At 39.9% G+C, this 26,711-nt stretch overlaps 7 protein-coding genes and 1 pseudogene across 7 annotated transcripts in view; 3 read left to right on the plus strand and 5 right to left on the minus strand.

Annotated features, from left to right (window-relative positions):
• Window positions 1-1,153, minus strand: part of LOC104816562 (L10-interacting MYB domain-containing protein-like) — a 2,731-nt gene extending 1,578 nt beyond the window's left edge. The window contains exons 1-3 of the mRNA XM_010545447.1: window positions 1,066-1,153; window positions 243-560; window positions 4-147 (exon numbers count right to left, since the gene is read on the minus strand). Coding sequence (XP_010543749.1) covers window positions 4-147; window positions 243-548 — 450 coding nt within the window. The 5' untranslated portion in view covers window positions 549-560; window positions 1,066-1,153. The remainder of the gene's footprint in view (window positions 1-3; window positions 148-242; window positions 561-1,065) is intronic.
• Window positions 1,154-2,533: 1,380 nt separating this feature from the next.
• LOC104816563 (probable sugar phosphate/phosphate translocator At3g11320) lies at window positions 2,534-5,229 on the minus strand. The gene is made up of 4 exons (XM_010545448.2): window positions 4,411-5,229; window positions 3,904-4,007; window positions 3,554-3,782; window positions 2,534-3,122 (listed from the first exon to the last, which is right to left on the minus strand). Exons 1-4 carry the CDS (start codon window positions 4,855-4,857, stop codon window positions 2,976-2,978), a joined length of 927 nt encoding a protein of 308 aa, XP_010543750.1. The 5' UTR covers window positions 4,858-5,229; the 3' UTR covers window positions 2,534-2,975.
• Window positions 5,230-6,841: 1,612 nt separating this feature from the next.
• On the minus strand, window positions 6,842-9,449 carry LOC104816565 (syntaxin-81). The gene is made up of 8 exons (XM_010545449.1): window positions 9,105-9,449; window positions 8,860-9,006; window positions 8,621-8,704; window positions 8,338-8,442; window positions 7,945-8,088; window positions 7,589-7,831; window positions 7,380-7,511; window positions 6,842-7,168 (listed from the first exon to the last, which is right to left on the minus strand). Exons 2-8 carry the CDS (start codon window positions 8,935-8,937, stop codon window positions 7,025-7,027), a joined length of 930 nt encoding a protein of 309 aa, XP_010543751.1. The 5' UTR covers window positions 8,938-9,006; window positions 9,105-9,449; the 3' UTR covers window positions 6,842-7,024.
• Window positions 9,450-10,031: 582 nt separating this feature from the next.
• Window positions 10,032-12,234, minus strand: LOC104816566. The gene is made up of 3 exons (XM_010545450.1): window positions 11,884-12,234; window positions 11,436-11,801; window positions 10,032-10,852 (listed from the first exon to the last, which is right to left on the minus strand). The coding sequence occupies exons 1-3, from the start codon at window positions 12,190-12,192 to the stop codon at window positions 10,220-10,222; spliced, it is 1,308 nt and encodes a 435-aa protein (XP_010543752.1). The 5' UTR covers window positions 12,193-12,234; the 3' UTR covers window positions 10,032-10,219.
• A 2,187-nt stretch (window positions 12,235-14,421) lies between these two features.
• LOC104816567 (plant intracellular Ras-group-related LRR protein 1) lies at window positions 14,422-17,136 on the minus strand. The gene is made up of 3 exons (XM_010545451.1): window positions 16,283-17,136; window positions 15,433-15,599; window positions 14,422-15,335 (listed from the first exon to the last, which is right to left on the minus strand). Exons 1-3 carry the CDS (start codon window positions 17,036-17,038, stop codon window positions 14,702-14,704), a joined length of 1,557 nt encoding a protein of 518 aa, XP_010543753.1. The 5' UTR covers window positions 17,039-17,136; the 3' UTR covers window positions 14,422-14,701.
• A 2,057-nt stretch (window positions 17,137-19,193) lies between these two features.
• LOC104816568 (UDP-glycosyltransferase 76C2) lies at window positions 19,194-20,890 on the plus strand. The gene is made up of 2 exons (XM_010545453.1): window positions 19,194-19,666; window positions 19,954-20,890. Exons 1-2 carry the CDS (start codon window positions 19,198-19,200, stop codon window positions 20,823-20,825), a joined length of 1,341 nt encoding a protein of 446 aa, XP_010543755.1. The 5' UTR covers window positions 19,194-19,197; the 3' UTR covers window positions 20,826-20,890.
• An 863-nt stretch (window positions 20,891-21,753) lies between these two features.
• LOC104816569 (UDP-glycosyltransferase 76C4-like) lies at window positions 21,754-23,349 on the plus strand. Its single transcript, XM_010545454.2, is given in 2 exon segments — window positions 21,754-22,267; window positions 22,351-23,349. Coding segments are annotated over 2 exon segments (1,383 nt in total). The 5' UTR covers window positions 21,754-21,766; the 3' UTR covers window positions 23,233-23,349.
• Window positions 23,350-23,491: 142 nt separating this feature from the next.
• The window catches only part of LOC104816689, a 5,148-nt pseudogene continuing 1,928 nt past the window's right edge, over window positions 23,492-26,711 (plus strand).

The following is a 26,711-nucleotide window of genomic DNA, read 5'->3' on the forward strand; positions in this document are numbered from 1 at the left end:
GAATTTCACAAATTGAGTTCGAGGAACCAGGTGTTTTCCCGCAACTTCATCATCCGTGGCATCTACATCGTTACCCACAAAGATCATTTCAAGTTTCCCGAGGTACAGAGGAGGATTCAACCGATACTGCCCAGCATCGGGGTTATCCTGCCACATGACAAAGCACGTTAGCCATAAGAACACCAATCTTCAAGGTAACAAGAGTTGGATTTGGATTGGACCGGTCAGGCATTTCACCGAACCTGTAAATAACTGTCCCAATCTTCATCGGTGGCCCCAAACGTGTTAGTCTCGGGATCCCACTTCATATAACTGCACTGGACAAGCCTACGCCATATCTTCCACTGCCTTCCCATTGTATCCCAATGGTTTTTGAGCTGCATTCTATCGTAATTGGCTCCCGTCTTCTCCTGAAAGGATTCCAATATATTCCTCCATCCTTCTTTAGTGAAATGCGTTCCGGGTTTATTCCCCAGCAGCCTCTGCTCGACGCATAAATCCACAAATATTCTGTGAATATCGGGGTCCCATACCGCCTTAGCCCTCATCTCTTTTCTTCACTACATGTAAAAAGAGAACTCATTTATACAAAAGGCATCCTATGGAGAAAGATTAAGCAAATACATGACAGAATTCTCGTATCAAGTTTGAATGTCCTTAGAAGATCATAGAACCTTGAAACTAACACAGAATGCAAACCGCAGAATCAACCTCGGAGACATATCAATGCTGGAATACATTATGTGTATATATACATTGTGCGTGTATGTATAATACATTCGTAAATCACACAGTGATTCATCAAGACACATATGTATTCTATGTTCTAAGACTAACGCAAGTGAATGCATACACCATTACATACACACAAACACTCTGCACAAACAATCACGTCAAGTTTCAGACAGAGCAAGCAACAAAAAAGAAACAGGCCCACAAGTCCAATCGAAACGCGAGAATGGGAATGGGATGAAACCCTAATCGGAGAATTAAGGGTCACGAACAACGGAGGGCATCAAGAGCGGTCGTCCAAGCGGAAGAAGAATAAGAAGAAGGAAACGTTACCGGGAAAATAGCGACAGCGTTTGGGGCGTGAAACAGGACGGTGGCTTTTACGAAGCCGATCGCGATTTTCTTCGATCTCTCCCTTTTTTTGGCGTTCGCAGTTGCGCCGCACGAAACGGAGGTTTTCTTGCTTTTCTTCGGAATAATGGACCGGGTTGGGCCGCAAATGATTTTGGCCCGTTCGTATCGGTTTAGACCGGTTTAATCCGGTTTGAGGACAAAATTCCTTTTTTCTCGAAGGGCAAGTTATGGAAACAATTTCTAGATTTCGACGAGCATTTTAGACGACAGAGAGGCGATTTTATACTGTTTTTGGTCGGTCCAATGTGCTGCCATAAAAATGATATGAAAATTGCATCTATGTAAAATGGCAAATCACTAATTAGCATAGCGTATAGAAATAAAAAAGTCAAATCCCCATTTTGAAACAAAATTTAATTGCTTACTAAAAACAAAAATAAAACAGCAATATTTGTCGATCATTATCACTAGTAGGGTAGATATTTTTGGTAAATATTTCGGTTTCATGATCTTTAATTTGTTTTTTTATTTTATTTTATTAAAATTATATTCATTTTCCGTTATTTTGATTATTTTAGGTTCTTTGAGAAGGTGACTATCATTTAATAGGTTCATTTTTAAAATTTTGTGTTAGAATTTTATTCCAATTTGCAATCCAGCATTTATTCAGAGTATATGTGTATATTTGAATTCGAAATTCATCGTTGATATTAGAAGATGAGTGTTTTGTTACGGTTATTCAGAATCGAATAGTATCGAACCAGTTTAATATATTTTTTTTAAATCAAATTTTCTAAAATTAAACAGAATCGAACCGAATTTAAAAAAAAATCACAAAAATCTAAATTGTCTTAGAAAAATCTAATTTTTTTAATAAAAACCGAAACATGATCGATTTGGAATCGAAGACGAACCGAATTCGAATATAATATAATAACCGATTGATAAATATTTTTGTAAAACTGAAACAGTAGAACCAAATTATTTTCAAGCCAAACGGAAACCAAATATCGAAAAGTTGAAGAGAGAGGGGGTCGAGTCGAAATTGGTCAGAAGAATGAATGTTGGAGTAAAAATGTGTGGTTGGACCGTTGGTTTAGCCATCTCATCTCATCTCATCATCACTTCGACAACTTCAGTGAAATGTCCCAACTCTCTCTCTCTCTCTCTGAAACATGACGACAAGACATGTTTCAGACAGAACTCTCCTGTCTGATTTCTATTTTTGGCTTTGGTTTTCTTTCCATTTTTAGTTATCCTTTCTCTCTCGTCAGACTCAAACTGATGAATGCTCTGCTTGAAGATTCTCCTACGACCCCCCACCCAAAAAAAAGAAAACACAACCTGAGATTTAAGGAACATATCTTACGATACAGTTGTGTTTGATTAATGTTGCTCAATGGCAGATCACAGATGCAAGAACAACCTGAATAAATGCAAAAAAAAAGAAAAAGAAAAAATCCTTAGCCCTTTCCATTAATTAATTAACCCAAAACGTAATGAATCAAAATGGCTAAATCTCTCTTTACCCTTAGAACAAACCTACAATCAAAACAACAGAGAATTCCAAAGGGAATCAAAGAAGAAGAAAAAGAATCACTTATTTGGAGATCCTCTAAATTCTTTTTTTTTTTGGGCAATCATCCTCTGTGCTCTGCTTCTGGTGTTGCTTCCTTTTTGTTAAGAGGAGAGGCGCCCATCCATTACAGGCAGAAGAGCAAGGGGATGCTGTGTAAGGATTTGCTCACAACAGCAAAGAGACTTGCCCCTTTTTTTCCCAGATTGAAGAAAATATAAAAACATATATCTATATATATATATATATATATGAAATGAAGAGAGTCAAGTATATGGAGGAATGATGAACTCAGGTGTCGGTTTTTTTCTTTTCATTTGCTTCTTTTCTTGGCTTCGCTGTAAAGAATCACCCCACAGACCGTGAGAGCGTAACCGAGCATTCCAGTCACTGAGACGGGATTCCTGAATATTAGAATCGAGATCACCACTGCCACCGCGCCTTTGGCATTCCCTAGCACCTGTCATGCCGATTCATTTTCATGAAACCATGGATGATATCCTATAAGTTCCATGCAAAATTTCCGAGAAAAAAAAAAAACAAGAAAACTCGAGTAGGGGAAAGTGGTCCATGGAAACTGATGGAAGAGAAGAAACAGCTAAAAACGTTTACAACAAGGGGATGTTGGGGAGAGGCAACATGTGATACAATTCCAAAAGGGTCCTTCTGTCAATAGCTGATGGGTCACACACAAGATTACGACTTTATAAACATCGAAGGAGTTGTCCGATACCGATAAGCAAATCATTAGGGGTTTTTTTAATGCTACTGGATTCATCCGACTAGAATGTGTATGCTCTTTGACACAGGAAGTTGGGATCTTCAGCAAAAGATGCCACTAATAAAAATGCAGGCAAAAAGATTGAATGTTGGGAGAGATACGGAGGTTACCTGAAGTGTCAAGGCGCTGGTGTGTTTGGTGACCAAGAAATTGGTCAAGTTCACGAAATACGCAAGGGCTGAATTGAACAGAAGATACCAAATTATTCGGAAATCGTCTCTTGCGAGAGCAAGTGTAATGCTGACAACATTTCTCTCCATAATAAGGGTAGCCGGCAGAAGGAACACGACAGCAATGGGAGCCATGTAAAGGAGGAGATTCATGGAGTTGAGCTTCTCCCTTCAACACAAATTCAAAGGCTTTCTCAGCAACCAAATCCCCAAACAACACTCTTTTGCAGGAAAGAACTTCAAACCTATATATATATATATATATATATATAATCATCTCCTTCTCTTACCCTTCAGAAGAAAGCAAAATTCCTTGAAGCACTGATTTGAGCGCTCTTGCAGCTGTAGCTGCAATGCACATGATGAATCCGAAAAGGTGGAAACTTGGCTCACCCTAAGGGACAGATGAATACAAAAAAACAAAATCAGATTAGAGATTACGACATGGAATCCTAAATAAACCAGAGGGATTTCAAAGTGAGGATTTGTGGCTGACATAAGATAACATGAACAACTATTCCCCTAGTAAAACATAAGAGTTCATATGGTGAAGGCGATGAGACAAATCCAGGAAGCTAAACATAATCCAGATTCAGACCTATTACATCTATCATTGGCCAATCATGAACTTAAAAGTCACAGATTTCGTCAAACCTTAACGTATCGACTCAATCGCCAACAGAAATGACGAATCGGACGAGAACCCGTTTCAATACGCATACGGAAACGTGGATAGCCACCACAGGAACAGGGCTCAAAGAACAAAAATTTTGAGTTCGGGAATGCAAAAAATTTACCCCACTGGCAATGATAACGCCGGTGACGACGGGGATGAGAGTGACGTAAGTCAACCATGCCTCCCTCTTCAGCGTCATCAGGTAAGCGAACACGGCGGTGAAGAACGGCGTCGTGGCGCCGATCGCCTGGTTGAACGACACAGGTAGGAACCGGAGGGAGATGTTCCCGAAGACCACCGACACACAGAAAACGAGGCTGAGCGTCGAGATCTTGAGGAACTGGACTCGGGATCGGATCGTCTGCATAGGGACCATCTTCATCCAAGCAATGGCGATGTAGCTGAGGAGCGAACACGCCGTCATGTGGCACATGGTGAGGAAGATCGGGTACTTGAAGCCATAGTTGCTGAGCAAGTACTTGTTCAGCAACAGAACTCCAATGTTCGACGAATACCATGACGTTACGAGCCCTATTGTGAACAACCTGCCATTCGCCGCCATCTTCATTGTAGTCTTCCTCGTGGGTTTCCTCGGAAATGGGTTTACAGCAATGGATATCGATCGATCTGGTCGATGGTGTCCGGAGAAATCCGAAACCCCCGCGAAATTTTACGAACTGGGGAGTTGCGGATTCTGCCGCCAAAGGAATCGATCTGGCCGCCGGTAGGAAGAAATTCCGGACAGAGATTTGGGAGTTTCTGTTATTCCATCGAATCAATACAGGACTGGGTTACGATGAAAACACGCGGAAATGCTGAAAACAGACAAAAGGAGATGAAGATTTCGATAAGAAGAAGAAGAAGAACTCCTCTCTGCTGCGAAAGGAGGGATCTTGGTTAAAGCTGCAGCAACTCTTTTTATTAATTTTAAAATAAAATAAAAAAAATTGATTTTTTCATGGATTCATAATCCTCATGATTATGGTGTGTGATGTACTTTTGTTTGTAAGCCCATTTTCTTTACTGTAATTTCAATATATATATATATATATAATATAAGTTCTAATTTCCTTTAGTTGTTGGTTCCTTGAAATATCAAAGAACGTAGATACGAGTGGCATCGAAGGAAAGGAGACTTTGACTTCTAATTATTTTATAGAATATAAATGTACAAAATTATCTCTAAAATGGTTATGTAACAAACAAAAGAGATTTTCATTAAGGACTGAATAAATTAAACCATTTATCATCGCCTGTTTACATATACATATGGAAATGAATATACCCCCCAAAATTACAGTTTCAGGTAAGTTTATGTATTAAGAAATAACATATGAACTTACAAAAGAAAAAAAAGAACATATTTTCTCTGTAGAATTGGAAGTCTTAAAGGGCATAGATTATTATTATTCCATAAACCTCGAATATATTGAAAATAATATGCTCAAATGATTAAAAGAAAACAAATACTGGTTAACGCGTTTTCTTAGAGTATAAAAATAACAATAACAATAAAAATAAAATAAAGTTTTCATATTATATATATATATATATACATGCAAAATTTCCGAGAAAAAAAAAAAACAAGAAAACTCGAGGCGCATATGATATTTACGTCATGCAAGGAGCACTGTCCATATTCCGGCAATTGAGCATTGACTTGGTGATTATCCACCAAATTAATTTAGCAAAAAAAAAAAGTAATGTTGACTCCATTGGTGGCTTCAAGATATTATCTACGAAAATATGCAGCATATCGTACACATATATTATGTATGGTTAAGGTTAGAAAAACAAAAAGGTAGGAGCGAGAATGAGTATCGTCAATAATATATCGAGAGGTTGACGGTTTGACTTATTACCACTCACCTGTCGTTTGTTAGTTACGGTTGATTTACCTCCTACATGTTTGTTGTACACTCGTATCCGTGGGAGTGGGATTTTACTGTCCGCGATGTTGTGTGATGTCATTTTCAACCGGTCCATTAGGCTGGGAGCCGCTACGGGATCCAGTGTCTGGCGCGAAAGACGGTAGGGCAGGTTCTCCCACTATACATAAAAAAAAGAGTGGCAGATGTTTGACTTAGGATGTCAATCGGACCAAATCGAACCGCCACTCGGCTCCAGGGGTTCAGTTTTGGGTTCGGTCCGATTTTTTCGGACCTAAATAACCAAACCCAAAGCCCAATCTTATAAATTTTGGAGTTGGGTTCGGATCGGACCTTATTGCTAAATTTGTTCTTTGGAACTTAATTTTTTTATTAATTTTTTTTGAAAATTCATGCTTTCGGACGGATTCAAAACCCGATCTAAATATGGTTCAAAAGTTTTTGTACCGGGATATTTAGGTCTGAAGTCCGTTATTTTTTGGACCAGATTGAACTTCGGACCTCAAAACAAAATTGACACCTCTAATCTCGGTCACATACCCAAAATCCGAATTTTTCGGTGAATCCAACCTTAGCCTCACCCTCTCGAGTTTCTCGAACAGCTACGAGAACGGACCCGACCTCGTAGGCCGAGTCCCGGGTATTCGAATACCCGCAAAAAACTTAAATCCGGAAACCCACATCCAGCCTTGACAAAAAGATCATAACCTAGTGATCTGAATACAAAGTTACATATATGTTGTCGGAGCATTTTCCTAGTCTCTCTCACATCAATGTACGTACACGAAGTTGCTTGCATTTTCGGTCAGAGCAACTTTAACTAAAAGAGAGATCAATGTGGCATATTTAACTATACCAATCCAAGAACAGGATCGAGAAGGTGAGAACAAACAGAAACAGCAAGAGAAAGGTCCTGCTACTGCTGTTCCGTTGGATCGCTTGTGAAATCTCTTTGTTCCCGAGCTCTACGTTCTTCGTTGCTTCAACCGCCTGCATTCACGTGTTTCGGCCGTCACTATTCACGCAAGGAAAATGGCGCAAAAACCCGCAAAGATTGATTCATAAACCAAAGCTCCTAATGGGTTTGAGCAAGGAGAAGTGCATTTCCTCGTGTATGAACTTACAGTAGTCGAATGCCATAAAAAATAAAACGGTATCGGAATATCGTATATCGGAGAGAAGGAGCTAATAGAGTTCTGACCTGCTCGTACAGAAACTCAATCTGTTGCGCTTGTTGTAGAACGTGAGTTGACATCAAGTGGTTCAGTGCAGACATTTCCACCATCTTAGTCTCGGTCTGTTGAACTGCATCTAGAAGATTACTTAGCTCTACCTGCAAAAATCCGAAAAGTTCCTGGTTCAGGAGATTTCAGAAAACAACTTTGAAGACCGTATAGAAGTATTTGTTACCTGAAGAGCTCGTGTTTCATCATCTAGAAGTTCTTGCTGGACTCTAAGAGGCTGGCTCTGAAGTTCTTCTGGTTCTCGGGACTCAAGATTTCTCGAGCTTGCAGCATCTGGCTGAACCGAATTGGCAACTCTTTTAGGTTTTCTTCTGGGTATTGCCCGGTTTATCGTGTCTTGGAATCGGATGGCTCTGAGCTGGTCAAACTGTGCAGTGACTGAGTGAAGTTTCTCACTCAGAATCAAAACCTGAACAAGAAAGGTATAATGACATCGGTAATCGAGATGGTATAAGACGGCGAAGGAAAATAAAAAAAAAACCAATGACTGCCCAAAATCATCGGTGCATAATCATGTCATACCACTCCATGTTTGTGTGCGATAGTATCAGCGTTGGAGCTATCGGCCTTAAGGCCAAGCCAGCTCGTGGAGTTCGTCTCTTCGTTGCTTATGCTGTTCTTGAGAATATCAATCTGTTCTTTGCATGCTTTAATAAAAATGGTAACCTGAGAGAAAAGGCCGAAAATGTTGTTACAGAACACAGGCGTCACCTAGTTCTGGATATCGAATAAATACATGTAAGATTCATTAGAGAGAAATATGAAATTATGAATTCCATCCTATCTAAGGAGTTCAAAGGTACCTTTACGAGTATTCAGAAATCGAGACGGATCAATACGACGCATCTCAATGGATACTCATACTACAATCATAAAGTTTCAAAATTTAGAACGAGCGTTGCTCCTATTACTTACTTCATGTTCAATGCTATCCCTTTCTTGTTCAGTGGTTCGATGCAAATCGACGTAATCCTTCCGATGCTTCAACATAAACTGTTCCAACTCCTTGATGCTTTCCAGCTGAATTATGCAACACCAGCATTTGAAGAGAACAAACCATATGAATAGTTCAACATTGCAAACCTTCAACCGATGATTATTCTCGGTCCAAACCATAAAAAAACTTATCCCGCAATCCAGATTTCTGCCAGATTTTCGAATTCGCTAATGCCCGGAAAGAAAAGCAGTCGAAAGTTACCGTTTTCAGAGACGCTTTCGTGAAGGGTGACCTTTCTTTCGTCTTATGTATGATGAAAGACGCCATTGTTGCCGCCAGTTTCGACTGCGAGGTAGAACCAATGAAGCAGATAAATCACAACCAAACGAGACTCAAACAACAAATCTAGAAACACTCCACGAGCAAATCCATCAAATTCACACCACATGAACCCAGAAATCAAAGAATCGCGATCGAACGGGATGAGACAGAGAATCCACCTCGTTATAACCCATGGAAACGGCGGATTTCCTGACAGAATCCTTGAAATCCTCCATTCTGTCTCTGAATTTCGACATTTCTTTGATCGGATTAGATCGATATGGATCTTGTGAATCAGCTTCACTTCGGGGGAAACAACGCAGGATCTGTTCAAGAGATAAAGAGGGAGATATCAAACAAGAGAGGCATTGATGGTAAAGTACTATATCTAAATGTTCTGACTTCGTCGGAAGCTTTCCCTTACATTCGCCGGAAAAAATCCTTCTTCAACGTAAAGTCGCCGTCGGCGATCTTCGAACACACAAAATCAGCACTCTCACCGCCGAGGGAATCGAACCCAGAGAGCCTTTTCGACAAAATCAAATCGAAACCCTAATCGCGATATGGAAGAAGAGAATGGCGAATCAATGAACAATCACGCGATTGAGAGAAAAAGACGGTTCTAGTAAGCAATTCGAGGAAATTTTCCAGAGACCCAAAGGGAAAACTCGCCGGAAACAGCAAAGAACAAACAACACGAACAAAGAGAGCGTGAATATCTCGTCGCGGGAGCCGGGAAGCTTCCGGCGATCTCAGGGATATGTCTGAACGCCAGTTTTATGCATTCGCATTAGTTATTTAATATATTTTTACCACAAACACACCGGACGTTAGATGGGTAATTTGATTAGTAAATAAATATTTGAACGGATTTAATTGTTCGAATCGAATTCGATGTTTTAAAAAATGGAATGATTAAATTTTTTTTAAAAATGAATTAATCGAGTCCGCCTTCAGTTTTTATTTTGGGGTTTTAACTTTAGTTTATGGTTTTTTTTTTAATTTTTAGTTTTTGATTCAGATTTCATAAATTTGTAAATCTAAAAAATGTAAATTTTGGTTTTTAATTGATTTTTTAAAGTAGATTTTCAGATTTTTAGAAAATTCAATTTTTAAAAAATTTGATAGGCAATTTTTCAGTTTTTAAAAAAATTTCTTCCCATTCAACATTTTTACATTAAAAAAATCAAACCCTATAGTTTTTTTTAGTTATAATCGGTTTGATCGGTTAACCGAAATGGATCGGTTATTTACACTAACCGAACCGCTCAGTTATGGGATTATAATAACCGATCTGAACCGAAACCCTGTTTTAATTTAAAACACAGTTTCTAGAGCTGTTGAATTTAAATAAAATAAAAACCAAAATATTAAAACCTGAAGAAGAAGTTCATCGATTTACAGATAACACAGAGAAACAAAAAAGATTCTCTCATACCTTATAAAAAAAAAGATTCTATAAAGTGGCTGCTGCACTTTCAATCTCTGCAACAAGAATTAAACTTATGTACACAAGAAATCAAGAATCTGAGTTCTTTCTCATTGCATTTCTTCAGCGTCCTCAGATTCGCCGTCGTCGTCATCTTCCTCCACGATGGACAGAATCTTTGTGGAACTGATCCTCAGAGAAGCACTTCGGATCTGCATGGGCAGCCTCTCGTTGTCAGCCGCCAAACCCGAGTCGGATTCCTCGTCCTTCTTGAGATCGGAAGGCGGCAAGAAACAGTCCATGGACAAGCCCTTGATGTTGAAGTCAATCTCCTCGATCTCCCACGACTCCTCCATCCGCGTCCGAGAATGGTTGTCGGAGTTTTCTCCGAACCTGAAGAGGGAGACCGAGGTCCTGCCGGCGTGGGCGATCTGAACGCCGTCCACGGTCCTGTAATCTTGGATGAGAGACTCCATCGTCGTCTCCCAGAAGATGCTGTCTCCGTCAGAGGCTTTGATCCGGAGGAGATGGGAGTCTTCGAGCTGAACCAGGAGACCCGTCCGTTGGCTGAAACATCCCCAGACCGTGTGTCGGATAATCTCGACGTTGCTGCTGCTTCTTGCCTTCAGCGTCGACGGCTCCGCTTCCAGCTTCAGTATGAAACAGTCTTCCTCGTTTATCTTCTTCTCTCCCATGCATACGGATCTTCCGAACAGATCCGCTGTTGATTTTGGATCAAGACCCTGTTTTTTTTTTCCTCAAAAGATTCATCATCTATGTCATTTTTTTTACATTATTTGTTGTTTCAACATTTTTTTTCACATAAAAACATGTTTTTTTACATTATATTTATACGTGTGAATCTATATTTTTTCCCCGTATCACTGTGATATATTGATTAATTTCTAATCCATAAATCATGAGAATCAGAACTTAAACTCTATATTTGTTTCTCAATACATGCCGTTTGGAAAATGTTTTTTGTTTTTTTTAATATATATGTCATTTTAGATGTTTTAAGTAATTTAAAAAATATATTTTTTGGTATTTATTATTTATTAGGATTGTCATTTTCAAAAGGAAAAGAGATAGAGAATAAATGTGACAGCAAATTATGGAAAAAAGACATGGGAACACCAAAGGAGCTTTGATTGAAAGTTCTTTAGCAACAGTCAAGGAAGAGAAAAAAGTAAAAGAATTGTGGAAATCAGTGGCCAGGAAAAAGCTTATTGTTAAAATCCAAGTGGAAATCTATGACTCCATGCTTCTTTTTCAATCAATTTACAGTGAAAATTTGAAATTTCGATTTCGGAAATTATGGGTTACCTGAAGAAATCGACGAAGAGGGCGAGGGGGGCCGCGAGAGGCGTGAGAAGGGTGCCAAGGGGTTTGTCTCCAGGCCACTTTCCCGTCGCTCCCGGCACTGATCTTGCAGTTGGAGACGACGAGCTCCAGGCACCATAGCTCGATGCCCTTCTGCCACAGCACGAACCCTCCGACCTCTCCGCCCCCGCTCTTGAGGCTACGCGCCTTCACCATCTTGCTGTTCAAGCTCCCTTCCCCTGTGCAGAACTCCGATGCCACCATCCTCACCTTCCCCATCGCGTACATGCTCTCCACTCTTCCCAATCCCCTCTCCCCTCCCACCGACGCTATGTACTGCATCACTATGTATCGCGCCATTGACATCTCCTGTTCAGAATAACAGTCCTATTACTACACTTAAGAAAGAAAACATCAGGAAGGAGGAGGAGGAGGCGGAGCTCGCTTATACAATGGGTTGGTCGTTGATGTGTTTGTGGATGGGTTGTTCATCATAATCGTGATGGTTGTGAGGTTGGACGGGGAGAGGGATCAACGGAGCTCCGACCACGCCGAGGAGGAGCTGAATCTCGGCGTTCCGGCCCCCGATGAGCCGCGTCATGTTTCCGGCGGCTGAGGCGGCGCCGGGTCTCGACCAGTAGGACTTCATGTTGTTCCATGGCTTTGTCTTGGTTGACACAAATAGCTCTTCTGGCATCGGAACTTCGAGAACTGTCTCCAACCCATCTTCCAGGTTGTAATTAGGACACAGTTTTCTCATGATTTAGAGCTGAAAAATCGGATTTTGCGATCTGGGTTTTGATCGGAAATAAATATTTGAACGGATTTAATTGTTCGAATCGAATTCGATGTTTTAAAAAATGGAATGATTAAATTTTTTTTAAAAATGAATTAATCGAGTCCGCCTTCAGTTTTTATTTTGGGGTTTTAACTTTAGTTTATGGTTTTTTGCTTTTTTTTCTTTGGTCTGTGTTTATATGAAATTTTGATCGGATTATGAGATGATTCAGAGAAAGACACATTCGCCACCACCAACCGACCGCAAACGTGGGAGGCTTTTGTTTTGTCGTGTCCGCACGGTCTCTCTCTCTCTCTTCTGTGTGTGTATATATGTATGTATATATATACTTACTACTGTTTGACATGGGTGAGAGGATCTAATCTTTATTTATTAAATTGATTGATTTTATTAACGTTGAAAGATTCTAATGAAAATATTGGAAGAATTGGAATTGGGTATCACTATTTTAAGGTGAAACTAAATGGCCTTACAAGCAGAAAAAGGGACCAAATCATATGAAATTTATTATTTCTTTATGTATACCGGTCGTATAAATTTATTTGGTAATTTTTTTGTCCCGTAACTCACCGCATGGAAATAATTTTAAAAAATTTTCCCAAGGAGTTTCATTTCTTTAAAGCAAGGTTAAAAAAACATTATTTTTATAAAATATTTTTTTATCAATTTGAAATTTCAAGATAATAGGCGGAAATAGAGGTAATAAAAGTTATATACATACGCAACATATCTTATTTGCATATACAATGTATTCTTTCTTTTTCTGCCATCATGCAAGGTATATATTTGAAAACCTATAGATGAATATTATATATCAAGAGTTTTAAAATATAGAAAAGTCATTGGATTTGGATATCAATTGATTTATACCTAATTTTTATTGATTTTGTGACGGCAGGATCTCTCCTTCAGATAATAACAAAAAATTAACAAATCTAATATTGCCAATTATAAATTTATGTATATAATTATTTGTTAATTGTAATTTATTCCAACCATACATACATACATACATACATACATACATACATACATACATACATACATACATACATACATACATACATACATACATACATACATACATACATACATACATACATACATACATACATACATACATACATACATACATACATACAAGGAATTTATGATCCAAAATACTAATAATAAACTGGACTATTTTTGCAAATGAGTTATAAATTATCGGGGTTTTGACCTTTTGTTTTACATTTTCTTCTTTTTAAATATTCTTTATGGAAATTGTCTAAACTTTCTTTATAATGCAAATACCCTTTGTAATATTTAAATTACAAAATTCAAAAGTTTGCATTAAATCCAAAATAGGCATTTTAGAAATAGGTTTCGACAAACATAAATATTAAAAATTTATAATAACAAAAAAATTCAGAATTCACGAAATAACATCTAAACTTTAAAATCCTAAAATTTCTTATTAGTCCAAAATAAATATTTAATTTGGCACGATACAAACATAGCTTTTTAAAAGTTGATTACGAATTTCACGGTTATAATGATGGCACATCGTAATCTCATGAGATTATATAGAGGATTCTCAAAAACATAATTTTTATATTACTTAATTTTATCGATAAATCATATAAAATTAATTATTTTTTATTAGTTATGATTAAATTAACTTGTTATTTTTTGCATGGAATTCAACGCCGTAATTTGTTATGTTGTCATTTTCTATATTTTTTGTTACAATAAGTATAAAATAATAAAATATAATTAAATTTGGCAAACTATGTGCAACGCACGTTTGGCTCTGTATTTTATTCTGTTCTAAAGCATTGGGGATTTTTTGTGGATTTTGTCTGTCTACACGATTTAATATAAAATATAATATTTTTGTTTTGTCATGAATCCTTTGAACCCCACAAAACTGGTGCTGAATTTGAAAATCAATTAGGGATGGATATAGATAAAATATATAAAATTGAATCATCTAACTGAAAAAAAAAACATCTATAATTGTTTCCGCATGATTTTAAACCTCAAATTAATTAAATATGATTTTTAATACTAAAGTAATCAAATTCAAATTGAATACAAATAAAATCTAAAACCTAAGAACTTTGTTACACATTGATTATTTTTTAAAAAAAAAAGACATTTTCCCAACGAATTGTTACAAAATAAACAAATAACGTATAAGGTAAAGAATTTCATCCAAGAGGACGACACGCATCACATTTATTAAATATTTAATTAACTAAACATTAGTAAATGGGCATTTGCCGGTCCAAAAAATAAATAAACAGATCAAATGGAACAAAATTTCAAATCTTTCACTTCACTCCGGTTCTTCTGTCTCTTCAGGAACCAAGAGCCAACCAAGGATCCCAAGAACTCAGGAACTCGGGACAGAAGAGAGTTCATGTCTTCGTAACTGCTTCCCTCCGGATCTCGAGAGCGGTGCGTACGATGCAAAAAAAAAAAAAAGTCAAAGTTGCTGGTCAAGGTAAGGGTCTCTCGGAGATTTGGAACCGAGATACTCGGAGACCTCAGAGACGTAGGTCTTCAACTTGGAGGTGGTTCGAGTGAGCCAGCCTGTGTTAGTCTCCTCCATCTCGTCCTTCACGTTCAGTTTCCTCTCCTCCTCTTCCAAAATGCCGATCCATCTCTTCCCCATGTACATTTTCACGGCGTCCACCCCTTCCTTCACCACTTCCTCCGGCGGCATCACCAGCGGGTTCTGGTCCAGCTTCAGCTTGGTCAGGCTCGCCAGTGACCCGAATGTGTCGGGCAGGACGTGGATCTGGTTGTTGCTCAGGTCGAGTTCTTGGAGGCTGATGAGTTCTCCGAACGAGGCCGGGAGTTCTGTCAGGTCATTGAAGTTGCTGCTCAGGTTGAGGTACTCGAGATTTGTCAGCATACCGAAAGAATTTGGAAGCCCGCATAGCTCGTTGAAGTGGGCGTCGAGGTAACGTAGAGACCTCATTTCACCGACTGAAGTCGGAAGAGATCGGATCTTGTTGAGATGGATCAGAAGCTTTTCTAGATTCACCAGCTCAAACCCGATGTTGGTCGGTAAGTACGAGAGACGGTTGAAGCTCACATCCAAGATGACCAGCGACCTACAGAATGCATGGAAATGGACCGCAAGTTTTAACAACGAAACTCGTATGCAGAGTGAGAAAAGAATTAAACTTTGAAACTAATAATCGAACTTACCCACAATTGCAGATGGAATCAGGCAGGGTGGTGAGCTTATTACTCGAGGCATTGAGAATTTTCAGTTTGGTCAACAGTCCGATTGAATCGGGTAATGACTCCAGAAGATTTGAGGAAACATCCAGTTCAACAAGATCTTGCAATCCAGCAATTGCATCAGGAATGGCCTGTTTGATATAACCAGGGTCAGGAAAGAGATGCAAAAAAAAAGGCAAGATCTTCAGGAGCAACCGAGTTTTCAACGTCTTTCTCGATCACTTCAGCCCCGAAACAAGGGCATAAAAAAAGCGAACAGAACTAGATCACAGAAACAATCAAGCAAAAGATAAAACCTTACCCTGTTCTTATAATAGCTAAATTTAGTGGATGAGGTGTTAGCTTTTGAGTTACTTGATTTCATGTTTCTTGGACAAATAGGCACTGAAGCACAGAGCCACAATCAAAATGCTGGCGGTAACACAAAGCTGATATCTCTGCATACCCATCGGAATCATTCTTCAAACGACAGTGTTTGATGTAATGCCAACGAATCTACCTCTATGATTTACAAAAACCGAGTTCTTGAAACTGCTCTGTGTGCAAGACCGCCTTTTTGGAACACTAAACTCGAAATCAGAGAGTGATTTTCATTATCTTCAACCCCAAGGAAACCCATATCGCCATTAAAGAGAGCACAGACAAGTAAAGAAACCAAATGAATGCACCATTGATAACTGATCCTGTTCCTCATCTTTCAACTCAATGTTACGACCTCTAAGATGCTTAACAACCGAAAGAATCAGATAAATCGCGGAATCCAAAACCTGAATAGAGAGATTTTGATCTCTTTTTAGAAGAGACAAGGCCTCACCTCAAGCTGATTGTTCGACAGGTTAAGAACAAGCAACCCTTGAATCCGCCCAAATGCCTCGGGGATCAATCTCAGCTTCCTCCCAGACAAATCAACGCGCTCCAATGGATTCGCCGACGCGTGCTGAAGTATACCCACAACCTCCTCATTGACCTCCTCCGTCGCGGCGTTCTCCTCCGCCGCCGCCGCAGCAGCGTCCTTCTCCGCCGATTCGTAGATCCTCACCAACCTCTCCTCCGCTTCCTTCAACAGCTTCCCGTACGCCTCGTGGAGCTCGTCGAGCTGCAAAATCGATTTGTACCACGTCTTCTCCTGATCCACCGTCTCGCGCCTCTTCTGCTCCTTCGCCACCACATCGGTGTCCGTCGGCGACAGCGCGATCTCCTCGAAAGATTCCGACAGCGATGCCTCGATATCTGCGAGTTTCGAGCGGGCCTTGTCGACGGTCTCGTGATCGGGTCGCGGACCTAGGGTTCGAAGCACGGATCGCGTCTGGGCAACGTCGGATATCGCGCTGGTCATCGATGCCAACACATCGGGATGCGCCAGGTGAGGCATCTGGGTCACGATCTCGATCGATTGAGTCGCCGACGAAGACGGATTGGATTTCGGCGACGCATTTTGTCGCTCGACATCGAAGGCAGCGGCGGAGGACGGCGAGGTAGGGCTCGAGGAGGATGATCTGGAGCCGAAGGTGGGTAAACGGGCCAATACATAGGAGAGGATGGGGAAATTCTTAGGGTTTGGCTCCGCCATTGTTGGAGCTAAGAAGGAACAATGAAGAGTAAATTTGAGATCGCGTTTGATCGAATCGTCTGTGTTTGGGGAGGAAGACGATACGCTGATTACTCGAGCGAGGAAGAAAATGGGGAGCTTATTTTGCTTTGTGTTTTGTCTTTATTGCCAAGTCAAAGATCCAAGATTGACACGTTGATACCTTCATTTGTCGACACGTGTCATCATATATGTGAAAATAAAATAAAATAAAATTGCCGTAATTAACAACTTTACCTTTACCAGTCCATGATCTCATGTACGTCTTTTGGGAGGTTACATATTGTTATTCGAGTGATTTGATTCCTCATTAATTTTATGATATGCTAAAATTCGAAATTTGAATATATTAATTCGTTCGTTAAAGTTAATTAATTATATTAATTAGGAGAATATTAATTATATCAATTAGAAAATATAAAGAAAACAACATGGGTAAACTAGAATCCTCTCACATTCATAGATATATTTTTTAACAGATTGAAGACGGTCGAAATTTGGAATATTCGATTCTAAATCTAGTGTTTAGAGCTTATCATTGGATTCGTATTATTTCAATATTCAAACTTTGGATATTTTTAGATATTTCAAATGTTCGGATGATTACGGATTAAACCGACCGAGAGGGTGGGTGAAAAAGTGATGAGGCGAGGGGCCAATATATATATCGGATAAAGTTTAATATAAATTGGTTATATATTTTAATATTTATATATAAATTTATGATATATTAGGTATTTATAATAATTGACAATTTATCTAGATATCAACATTTGAAATATCATAGTTTATTTGGGGCTTCTGGTTATAACTACGTTTGATGGCTTGAGTGGGAGAGTGTAAAAAGGGAATATGTATGGATTCTGAAATATGATATCCAAATTTATAAAACGTAACTACTGCATATATTATATGATATATAATGTAAATATTATATTATAATTTGTAGTAAGTAAAAGTTCGTGGAATAATTTGTACTGTTCGGCTGATTTAGCTGGATTTCATCCGGTTTAATTAATTGGTGAGTTCCGGTTATATAAGTTTGGTTTCGTTTGTTGGATTTTTTTTTGGTATGGAGGTTGGACTTTTTTTGTATTTGTTTATCTTTTTTTTTTTTCTAAGTTTTTGCGATTTCAAGTTTCAATGTATTTTAAAGAATTATTTATTTCATTTGTAAATACATCAGAAAATTTTTTAATTTTCGATCACAAACAATCGAGGATCCGAGTTTTTGTTGGATAAAGACGAACTATATCTATATAAATAATATGGGAACCGAGAGATATTTTTGTAACATTAGAATAAAAAAAAGGAGGCTGGTGCAGAAGCTATTTATTTGGTTAGCAAAGTCCGCATTAAGATTTTGAATAAATAAATAGATAAATCACGTGAATCCAAAAACGACAAGTCAACGACCTGTTTTGGAGTTTTATACAATAAAGTCAGTCACTACTTGATCATTTTCTCTTTATATACACATATATATATATATACATATTTTAAAAATATTTATTAAAACCCACTTCAAATAAAAAAAAATCAAAGTCAAATTGCTTCTAGACTTTTTCACGTTATCCCTTCTCACCGAGGAACTCAGAACACAATTAATTTTAACTAGCTTGGCCAAATTTTTTTTAAAAAAATAATAATAATTGAGATGCTAGCATCATGTAATAGTTTTTTTTTTAATATCCGATTCGTTGTATGGTATTTAACAATTTCAAATGATTCAAAAACCGTTTGGTATAATAAAACAATCCGCTATATAACAGCATTCGCTTAGCGAAAAAAAATTAGCCGTATTTTTTTAATGTTTTGATGGCGTTATATCGTGATTTAAAAATATTAAAATATCGTGTGTATATATATATATATATATATATATATATAACAATTCTATAAAAGGCATCCCCACATGGTCTTGGTCGTTCTTTAAATACAAAAAAACACCATGCAAGTACGCGTAATTAAATGTCCCGATTCACGTGATCTCCCCCCAATTATTAATCATAATTCATGGACCGTTCTATTCAATTAATTTATCATAATATGACGTATAGTTTACTGACGTATTGCTCCATCTCGTATGTATATAACAATAACACTGTAACAAAGCAAACACGAATAGAACAGAAGCGAAAATGGAGAACAAAGGAACAAAACCTGCGATTGTGCTCTTTCCATTCCCCTTGCAAGGCCACTTAAACCCCATGTTTCAGCTGGCCAACATCCTGTTTCGCCGAGGCTTTTCCGTTACCGTCATCCACACGCAGTTCAACTTCCCAATCTCTTGGAACTGCCCCGACTTCAGATTCGTTCAGATAACCGACGCCTTGTCCGAAAACGAGGCTTCGAACCCTGACGTGGTCGAGCTTCTCCACGACCTCAACTCCAAGTGCGCTGACCCTTTCGCTGACTGCTTGAGAGATATCTTGTCCGAAGAATCCGGCGCCAGTTGTGTGGTCGTGGATGCTCTTTGGTACTTCACTGCCGATGTCACCGCGAAGATCGGAATCTCGAGGATCGTTCTCCGGACAAGTAACCTTTGCTCCTTTGTCCCCTTCGCAGAGTTTCATGTTCTGCGTGAGAAAGGGTACCTTCCTCTGCAAGGTACGTACACTTTCCTAAAGTAGAGATCATACTATAAATACCCGAAAATCATATGCTCATGGATACCCGAGTCAATGCGAGTAGGGGACGAGTAGTTTTTATGTATTAATCCCCGTGGATCGGGTATGAGCGCGTGGTTATCTGACCATTTTCTCGGATGCCCGACCCCATTGCTTACGAATCCGTGTATAAATATCCGATACCCTAATATTTCTCGGATACCCGACTCATACCCACCATGATTGTACCCCTTTTTTTTCATCGCTTTCTTGATTTTCACATTGTAGAATCCGAGGCAGAGTCACCAGTTCCGGAGTTCCCGTCACTCAGAATGAAAGATCTTCCATGGATCGAGACGAAGGATCCAAGATCATTGGACAAACTACTAAGCAGCCTGTCCAAAGCGCTGCAATCTTCCTCGGGGATCATATTCAACACCATTGAAGAACTCGAAATGGATTCTCTCTATCAAATCCACAAAAAATTTCCAGGAGTTCCAATCTTCTGCATAGGACCTTTCCACAGATATGTTTCAGCATCATCGAGCAGTTTACTGACACAGGACATGACTTGTGTTTCCTGGTTAGACAAGCAACTGCCAAACTCGACAATCTACGTAAGCCTCGGAAGCATCGCATCGATCGACGAATCCGAGTTCTTGGAGATTGCTTGGGGCCTAAGCAACAGCGACCAGCCTTTCCTGTGGATGGTCCGACCCGGTTCAGTCCGTGGTTCAGAATGGATCGAGCTTCTACCGAAAGGGTTCGTCGAAAGTCTCGAGGGTCGGGGGAAAATAGTGAGATGGGCGCCTCAGCTCGAGGTTTTGGGGCACGGGGCAACGGGCGGATTCCTGACGCACTGTGGATGGAACTCGACGTTAGAGAGCATATGCGAAGGCGTTCCGATGATATGTATGCCGTCTTTCGGGGACCAGAATGTGAACGCGAGGTATATAAGCGATGTGTGGAGAATAGGCTTGCATTTGGAGAACAAGATCGAGAGAAAGGAGATAGAGAAATCGATTAGGGTTCTAATGGCGAGCTCGGAAATACGAGAGAGGATGAGGAAGATGAAGAAGACGGCAGAGGAATGCCTCGGGCAAGGAGGCTCATCGTATTGTACGCTCGGAAACTTAATTCCTCATATTCTCTCGTTATAGTCTTCTTTCTATTTTTTGTATCCTTTTCCTTCATTTTGAATAAATTAAATGTATTTTCCATTAAATTCGAATCAGTAACTAAAGGGTGGATATTCGGTTGGGTTATATATAAACTTAATTCATGTAAACCCAATATCAAATTACCCAATTCGAATCAAGAATCGATTTTTTTTTTTTAAAGTACAGAATTCGAATGTAATCGAATATAAAAATAACCTAAAACCCTAAAAAATTTTCTTGAAAACGAACATTTAAATTCCAATTAAACCGAAGATAACGCAAAAAGCAGATGGATCTAGATTTTTTTAGAACCGAAAAATAATGTGGACCAATGTATTGGGCTTGTTGTAACATATAATGGGCCACCAAAGAAGAGGCACGAGGCTTAAGGCCCAAGGCCAAGGCCCGTTAGTCCATCCGAAGACAGTAGATGGTTTATATATATATATATATATATATATATATATATATCATACACCTTGGTTTTAAAAGACGTAGATAAAAAATATTATTTTGATGTATCTTTATATATATATATATATATGCACACTATCTTATATCAATATAAGGTGATCAATATAGAAGTTTTTAATCTACTAATTAATATAAATCCACGTAATATTTATGTGATAAAGGGGAAAACATATTATATCATGCACACGTTTTAAACCAAAATTCAATTGGGTACAGGATTATAAATAGCGGCATAAAGCTATGGTATTTTTAAAATTATTTTCTTTTGCAAGTTGGGAAATCATTTAGTTACACAAAATACAGCCATAGTTTTGTCTCCTTTCATCATCTTCATTATCATCACCATCGTCATCGTCTAGTGGTGAATATAATATATATACACACACACACACACAACTGTTTATGGAGAGACCTCTTATAATTAAGACACAGAAGTTCACAGAAGAAGAAGCAGTTCTGCTATATCAATGGAGGAGAAGGTCAAGATTCGGCAAAGGGTTATACTCTTCCCACTTCCATTACAAGGATGCATCAGCCCAATGATTCAGCTCGGCAAGATCCTCCACTCGAGAGGCTTCTCCGTCACTGTAATCCACACGCGCTTCCACGCGCCTAACCCTTCGAGCCATCCCCACTTCACCTTCTTACAGATCCCCGACGGCTTGTCTGAAGCCCAAGCCCGTACTAAGAATGTCACCCTTCAGCTTAAGCTCCTCAACAGAAACTGCGAGTCCCCGTTCCGAGAATGCTTGGCTACGTTGCTGTCGTCATCCGAGTATTCGGACAAGACCGAAGAGAAAATCGCCTGTCTGATCGATGATTCCAACTGGGTCTTCACTCTTTCAATGGCCGAGTGTTTTGGTCTCCGTAGATTTGTCCTCAACACTTATAAAGTCACTTTCTTTCTTGGCCATTTCCTCATTCCCCAGCTCCGACGTCGTCAAGAATATCTTCAAGTCCATGGCATGGTCTTCTGAGATCTTTGATCTTTCATTTTCAGTCTTTTTATTACACTTTGTGCTTTAGCTCTGTGTCTGGTTATGTTTCAGAGATCGAACAAGATGACCCTGTTCCAGAGTTTCCGCCTCTCAGAAAGAAGGATCTGTCTCGGTTCTTGGCCGTACACGGAGAGATACTGGATCCATCCCTGCCAGTGATGCTTGAAAACATCAAGGCGTCTTCAGGGATCATATTCATGTCTTGCCAAGAACTCGACCAAGATTCACTGGTTCGATGCGGTGAAGCCTTTCGCTTTCCGATCTTCTCCATAGGCCCATTTCACAGCTACTTCTCGGCCTCCTCCAGCAGCTTGCTCGCACCAGACGAGACCTGCGTTCATTGGTTAGACAGGCAAGTGGACAGATCGGTTGTCTATGTGAGTTTCGGGAGCAAAGTGAGCATTACCGAGCCGGAGTTCTTGGAGATTGCTTGGGGACTAAGCAACAGCGACCAGCCTTTTCTATGGGTGGTTCGGCCTGGTTCTGTCAGTGGCTCGACGTGGATCGAGCCGCTACCAAAAAGGTTCATGGAAAGAGTCGGGACGAGGGGCAAAATCGTAAAATAGGCGCCACAGCAAGAGGTTCTTGGGCACCGAGCCACGGGAGCGTTCTTGACGCACAACGGATGGAACTCGACGGTCGAGAGTATATGCGAAGGGGTCCCTATGATATGCCTCCCTCGCGTTTGGGACCAAATGCTGAACGCGAGATTCATCAGTGATGAATGGAGGGTTGGGATCCATTTGGAAGATCGGGTCGATAGAAGGGAGATCGAGCGAGCAGTCAAGAGGCTAATGGTGGAATCCGAAGGAAACGAGATCCGAGAGAGGATGAGCTTGTTGAAAGACGAAGTTGGAAGATCTGTCAAACAAGGAGGCTCATCCTACAGATCTCTTGATAATCTGGTCGATCATATATCATCATTCCTGCCCTAAAGATTCTTCTGTTTCCATGTTCAAATCTTTCAAAATTGTTGTGTTCGTCTTCTTCAAATTCCGTTGTCTGCATTGGATTTTATGATTAAGGCATAAACAAACACCACTAATTGTTGTCAGTTGTCCTAATCTTTCCTTGTCGTCTTCTTGCCACACTACCGAACACAAATGCTTCTTATCAATGGACTGTAATTTCTTTCTCTGTCACCATTCTCCATCAGCTTTATCCATTGGTTTTGCAAGCGAGAAGAAAGCTTCAATGGAGAAGAAAAACGATGAACTGGGAAAAGTAATTATTCTGTTTCCACTTCCATTACAAGGCTGCATAAACCCTACCCTCGATCTCGCCAATATCCTCCGCTCCAAAGGCTTCTCCATCGTTGTAATCCACACGCGCTTCAACGCGCCGCCGAAACCTTCCGACCACTCTCTCTTCACCTTCTTACAGATCTCCGATGGCTTGTCTGAAACAGAGGCCTCCACTTCCGACGTTGCCCTTCTCCTTTCGCTTCTCAATCGCAACTGCGAATCGCCGTTCCGCGATTGCTTGTCCGAATTGCTGTCGTCCAGCGATTCAGAGATAGAGAAAGGGAGAATTAACTGTCTGATCGATGATCACGCATGGCTTTTCACTCAGGCGGTAGCAGCGAGTTTTGATCTCCCAAGATTAGTTCTCAATACGTACACAGTCACTTTCTTTCTTCGGCATCTGTCTCTTCCTCAGCTTCGCCGTAAAGGGTATTTTCCGGTGAAAGGTATGATGATGCTTTCCATTCTCGTGCGTGTGTTTGTGGTTTCGTCGAAATCCAAGCTTCAATCTTACGCGAACAATGAAAGAAAGTTTGGATTTTTAGGGTTCGGTTACTGGATATAATTGTTGGTCTTCATAAAAAATGGGAGAAAATAATGAAAAAGACCTGAGGATCTTTGAGAGAGAACGAAAAACAATTTGTCCAAATTTTCCGTATATTCCTCCAAACTGAAAAATGCGTTCTTATACAAGTTGAAATTCAAAAATACCAAAACAGAAAATTAAACCAGAAATACTTAACCAAACTAAACCAATTAAACCGGAAATAACCCAAAGACATAATTTTTCAACTCTTCCCATAAGGCATTAAGCTTAGAATAATAAGCATTCAAAGATAGTGATCCTTGATGTAAACAATCCAGCTGATGCTGAACAGAATACACCTTTGATACAGTGGTACGCTTAAACCTCTTCTCCAAATTTTTCCAGATTTCAGGAGCTAAATCCAAATATAAAATCTGAGTACGAATTTCAGATGAAACTGAATTCGTTAACCAGGTAGTTACCAGATCGTTGCATCGCATCCATGGAGAATCATCATCATCGTCTTCTGGTCGAGGAATCTTGCCGAGAACAAAACGGAGCTTGTTCTTCGCATTTAGAGCCTTCATAACGGCTCTGGACCACACATTGTAGTTCGCTTCTCCCAGAAGCTGCTCTTTGACTAAAATGAAGCTTGAAGAATCCGCTGCATGAAGATACAGAGGATTTGCATATGGATCGAGTGATGAATTCATCGCGGATGATGAATTTGGCGCTGAATTGATATGAGATTCTAACAAATCTTCAGGAATCGACATCGTAAACCACAAACAATTTCAGAAATCAAGTGAATCTGAAGATCGTTCGGGCTCTTGATACCATAATGAAAAAGACCTGAGGATCTTTGAGAGAGAATGAAAATCAATTTGTCCAAATTTTCCGTATATTCCTCCAAACTGAAAAATGCGTTCTTATACAAGTTGAAATTCAAAAATACCAAAACAGAAAATTAAACCAGAAATACTTAACCAAACTAAACCAATTAAACCGGAAATAACCCAAAGACATAGTCTTCTATTAGAAAACGTCAAACCCATGTCAAGATTTCGATTATTTTCCGTTTGATCCCAGAGAAGGAAGAAACCCAGAAAGAACCCTAATTCCCAAATCAAACGAAGAACTCTCCTCTTTTTTTTTACACCTTCAAGACCCTGCTATCGAACAACACCTGGCAGCTTGGATAACGAGAAGACAAGACTAGTGATGTTCTTTTCACTTTTCTGCGGATGTTTTGTTTCAGATTCCGAAGCAGAGGAGCCTGTTCCAGAGTTCCCGCCACTCAAGAAGAAAGATCTCTCCGGAATTCTATGGGGAGATTCCGAATTACTCGATCAATCACTGCTCAAGATGCTTGAAACGACCAAGGCATCTTCAGGCCTCGTGTTCATGTCTTGTGAAGAACTCGAACGAGATTCTCTCGGACAATGCCGTGAAACCTTTCCTGTCCCGATCTTCCCAATTGGCCCATTTCACAGCCACTCCGCCCTCGGCTCCACCAGCAGCTTGCTGGCACCTGACGAGACCTGCATTCCATGGTTAGACAAGCAAGAAGACAAATCCGTGATCTACGTAAGCTTAGGAAGCATAGCAACGATCAGCGAATCCGAGTTCATGGAGATCGCTTGGGGATTAAGCAGATGCGACCAGCCCTTCTTGTGGGCGGTAAGGCCCGGTTCGATCCGAGACATTGTCTGGACCGAAACAATCTCGGAAGGGTTGATGAGAAATTTGGACGAGAAGGGAAAGATAGTGAAATGGGCGCCACAGATTGAGGTCCTCGGCCATAGAGCCACGGCCGGATTCTTGACCCATTGCGGATGGAACTTGTGACACCCGAAACCCGTATCCCGCAATACAAGTTGCGCCACATGGACAAGTAAAATAAAAATCGCATTTCCAAAAAATCCGCGGGAATTTAAACTTTTATTTTTAGAGTTCAGCGGAAGAAACTTTCTTACATACATATACGGTACATTATTCCAGTTATAATTATACATACACAGTGGTAGTATCACATTATTACAAACCATAAAAGTCTACCACCGATATAACACAAACCGTTCCCCGAAAACGTAATTGTACCGTAGAGAATAATTATACATGATCACACGGCAGGTCACACCAGTCTTCGATGTCCGCTCCTCGGCTACTGTTGCTCACGACCTGAAACGTTGCGTAACAACGTCCTAAGCTAATTGCTTAGAGAGTGAACTCGGGCGTAACCCGGAGTTCCATTCTCATGGTGCCAGGGAAAGCACAAACATATAGATATATGTGTGTATGTACTAATATTCTAATAAACAGGAATTGAATACATAAATCACTGTAAGTACGCAGCAATCACAAACAAGTCCGTACGACAAGTCGGCCGTACGACATGTCGCAGGACAGAGTCCGTCAAATCGTCTCTACGCGCACCATGCGTAGGTAGGTACTCCCCATGTGCGTAGCACAACCACCTCTCTCCTCGGATTCCATCTACTCCGCACACACTCGGAATCCGGCATAAGTATCTTTTTATTTTTCTCCGCCCGAACACATCACCCCACCCTAGCATCGATGGCACCTCTCGATGCTAGGCGTGTCCCCACTCCGGCATTGATGTCACCTCTCAATACCGGAGCTC

The sequence above is a fragment of the Tarenaya hassleriana genome, unplaced genomic scaffold, assembly GCF_000463585.1.
Source record: "Tarenaya hassleriana unplaced genomic scaffold, ASM46358v1 Cleome25, whole genome shotgun sequence".
NCBI classification, from domain to species: domain Eukaryota; kingdom Viridiplantae; phylum Streptophyta; class Magnoliopsida; order Brassicales; family Cleomaceae; genus Tarenaya; species Tarenaya hassleriana.

What these genes read in the sequence shown, in the direction of transcription:
- LOC104816563 (XM_010545448.2), bottom strand. Translation starts at nt 4,857, where the DNA reads ATGAAGATGGCGGCGAATGGCAGGTTGTTCACAATAGGGCTCGTAACG. An exon ending in GCGTTATCATTGCCAGTGGG is followed by an intron (nt 4,008 to 4,410) that starts GTAAATTTTTTG and finishes TCTGTCCCTTAG; the next exon opens with GGTGAGCCAAGTTTCCACCT. An exon ending in ATTTTGCTTTCTTCTGAAGG is followed by an intron (nt 3,783 to 3,903) that starts GTAAGAGAAGGA and finishes TTTGTGTTGAAG; the next exon opens with GGAGAAGCTCAACTCCATGA.
- LOC104816565 (XM_010545449.1), bottom strand. Translation starts at nt 8,937, where the DNA reads ATGTCGAAATTCAGAGACAGAATGGAGGATTTCAAGGATTCTGTCAGG. An exon ending in GGGATAGCATTGAACATGAA is followed by an intron (nt 8,089 to 8,337) that starts GTAAGTAATAGG and finishes CTTTTCTCTCAG; the next exon opens with GTTACCATTTTTATTAAAGC. An exon ending in TTGAGTTTCTGTACGAGCAG is followed by an intron (nt 7,169 to 7,379) that starts GTCAGAACTCTA and finishes ACGTGAATGCAG; the next exon opens with GCGGTTGAAGCAACGAAGAA.
- LOC104816566 (XM_010545450.1), bottom strand. Translation starts at nt 12,192, where the DNA reads ATGAGAAAACTGTGTCCTAATTACAACCTGGAAGATGGGTTGGAGACA. An exon ending in ACATCAACGACCAACCCATT is followed by an intron (nt 11,802 to 11,883) that starts GTATAAGCGAGC and finishes TATTCTGAACAG; the next exon opens with GAGATGTCAATGGCGCGATA. An exon ending in CTCTTCGTCGATTTCTTCAG is followed by an intron (nt 10,853 to 11,435) that starts GTAACCCATAAT and finishes AAAAAAAAACAG; the next exon opens with GGTCTTGATCCAAAATCAAC.
- LOC104816567 (XM_010545451.1), bottom strand. Translation starts at nt 17,038, where the DNA reads ATGGCGGAGCCAAACCCTAAGAATTTCCCCATCCTCTCCTATGTATTG. An exon ending in TGTCGAACAATCAGCTTGAG is followed by an intron (nt 15,600 to 16,282) that starts GTGAGGCCTTGT and finishes TATATCAAACAG; the next exon opens with GCCATTCCTGATGCAATTGC. An exon ending in GATTCCATCTGCAATTGTGG is followed by an intron (nt 15,336 to 15,432) that starts GTAAGTTCGATT and finishes TGCATTCTGTAG; the next exon opens with GTCGCTGGTCATCTTGGATG.
- LOC104816568 (XM_010545453.1), top strand. Translation starts at nt 19,198, where the DNA reads ATGGAGAACAAAGGAACAAAACCTGCGATTGTGCTCTTTCCATTCCCC. An exon ending in AGGGTACCTTCCTCTGCAAG is followed by an intron (nt 19,667 to 19,953) that starts GTACGTACACTT and finishes TTCACATTGTAG; the next exon opens with AATCCGAGGCAGAGTCACCA.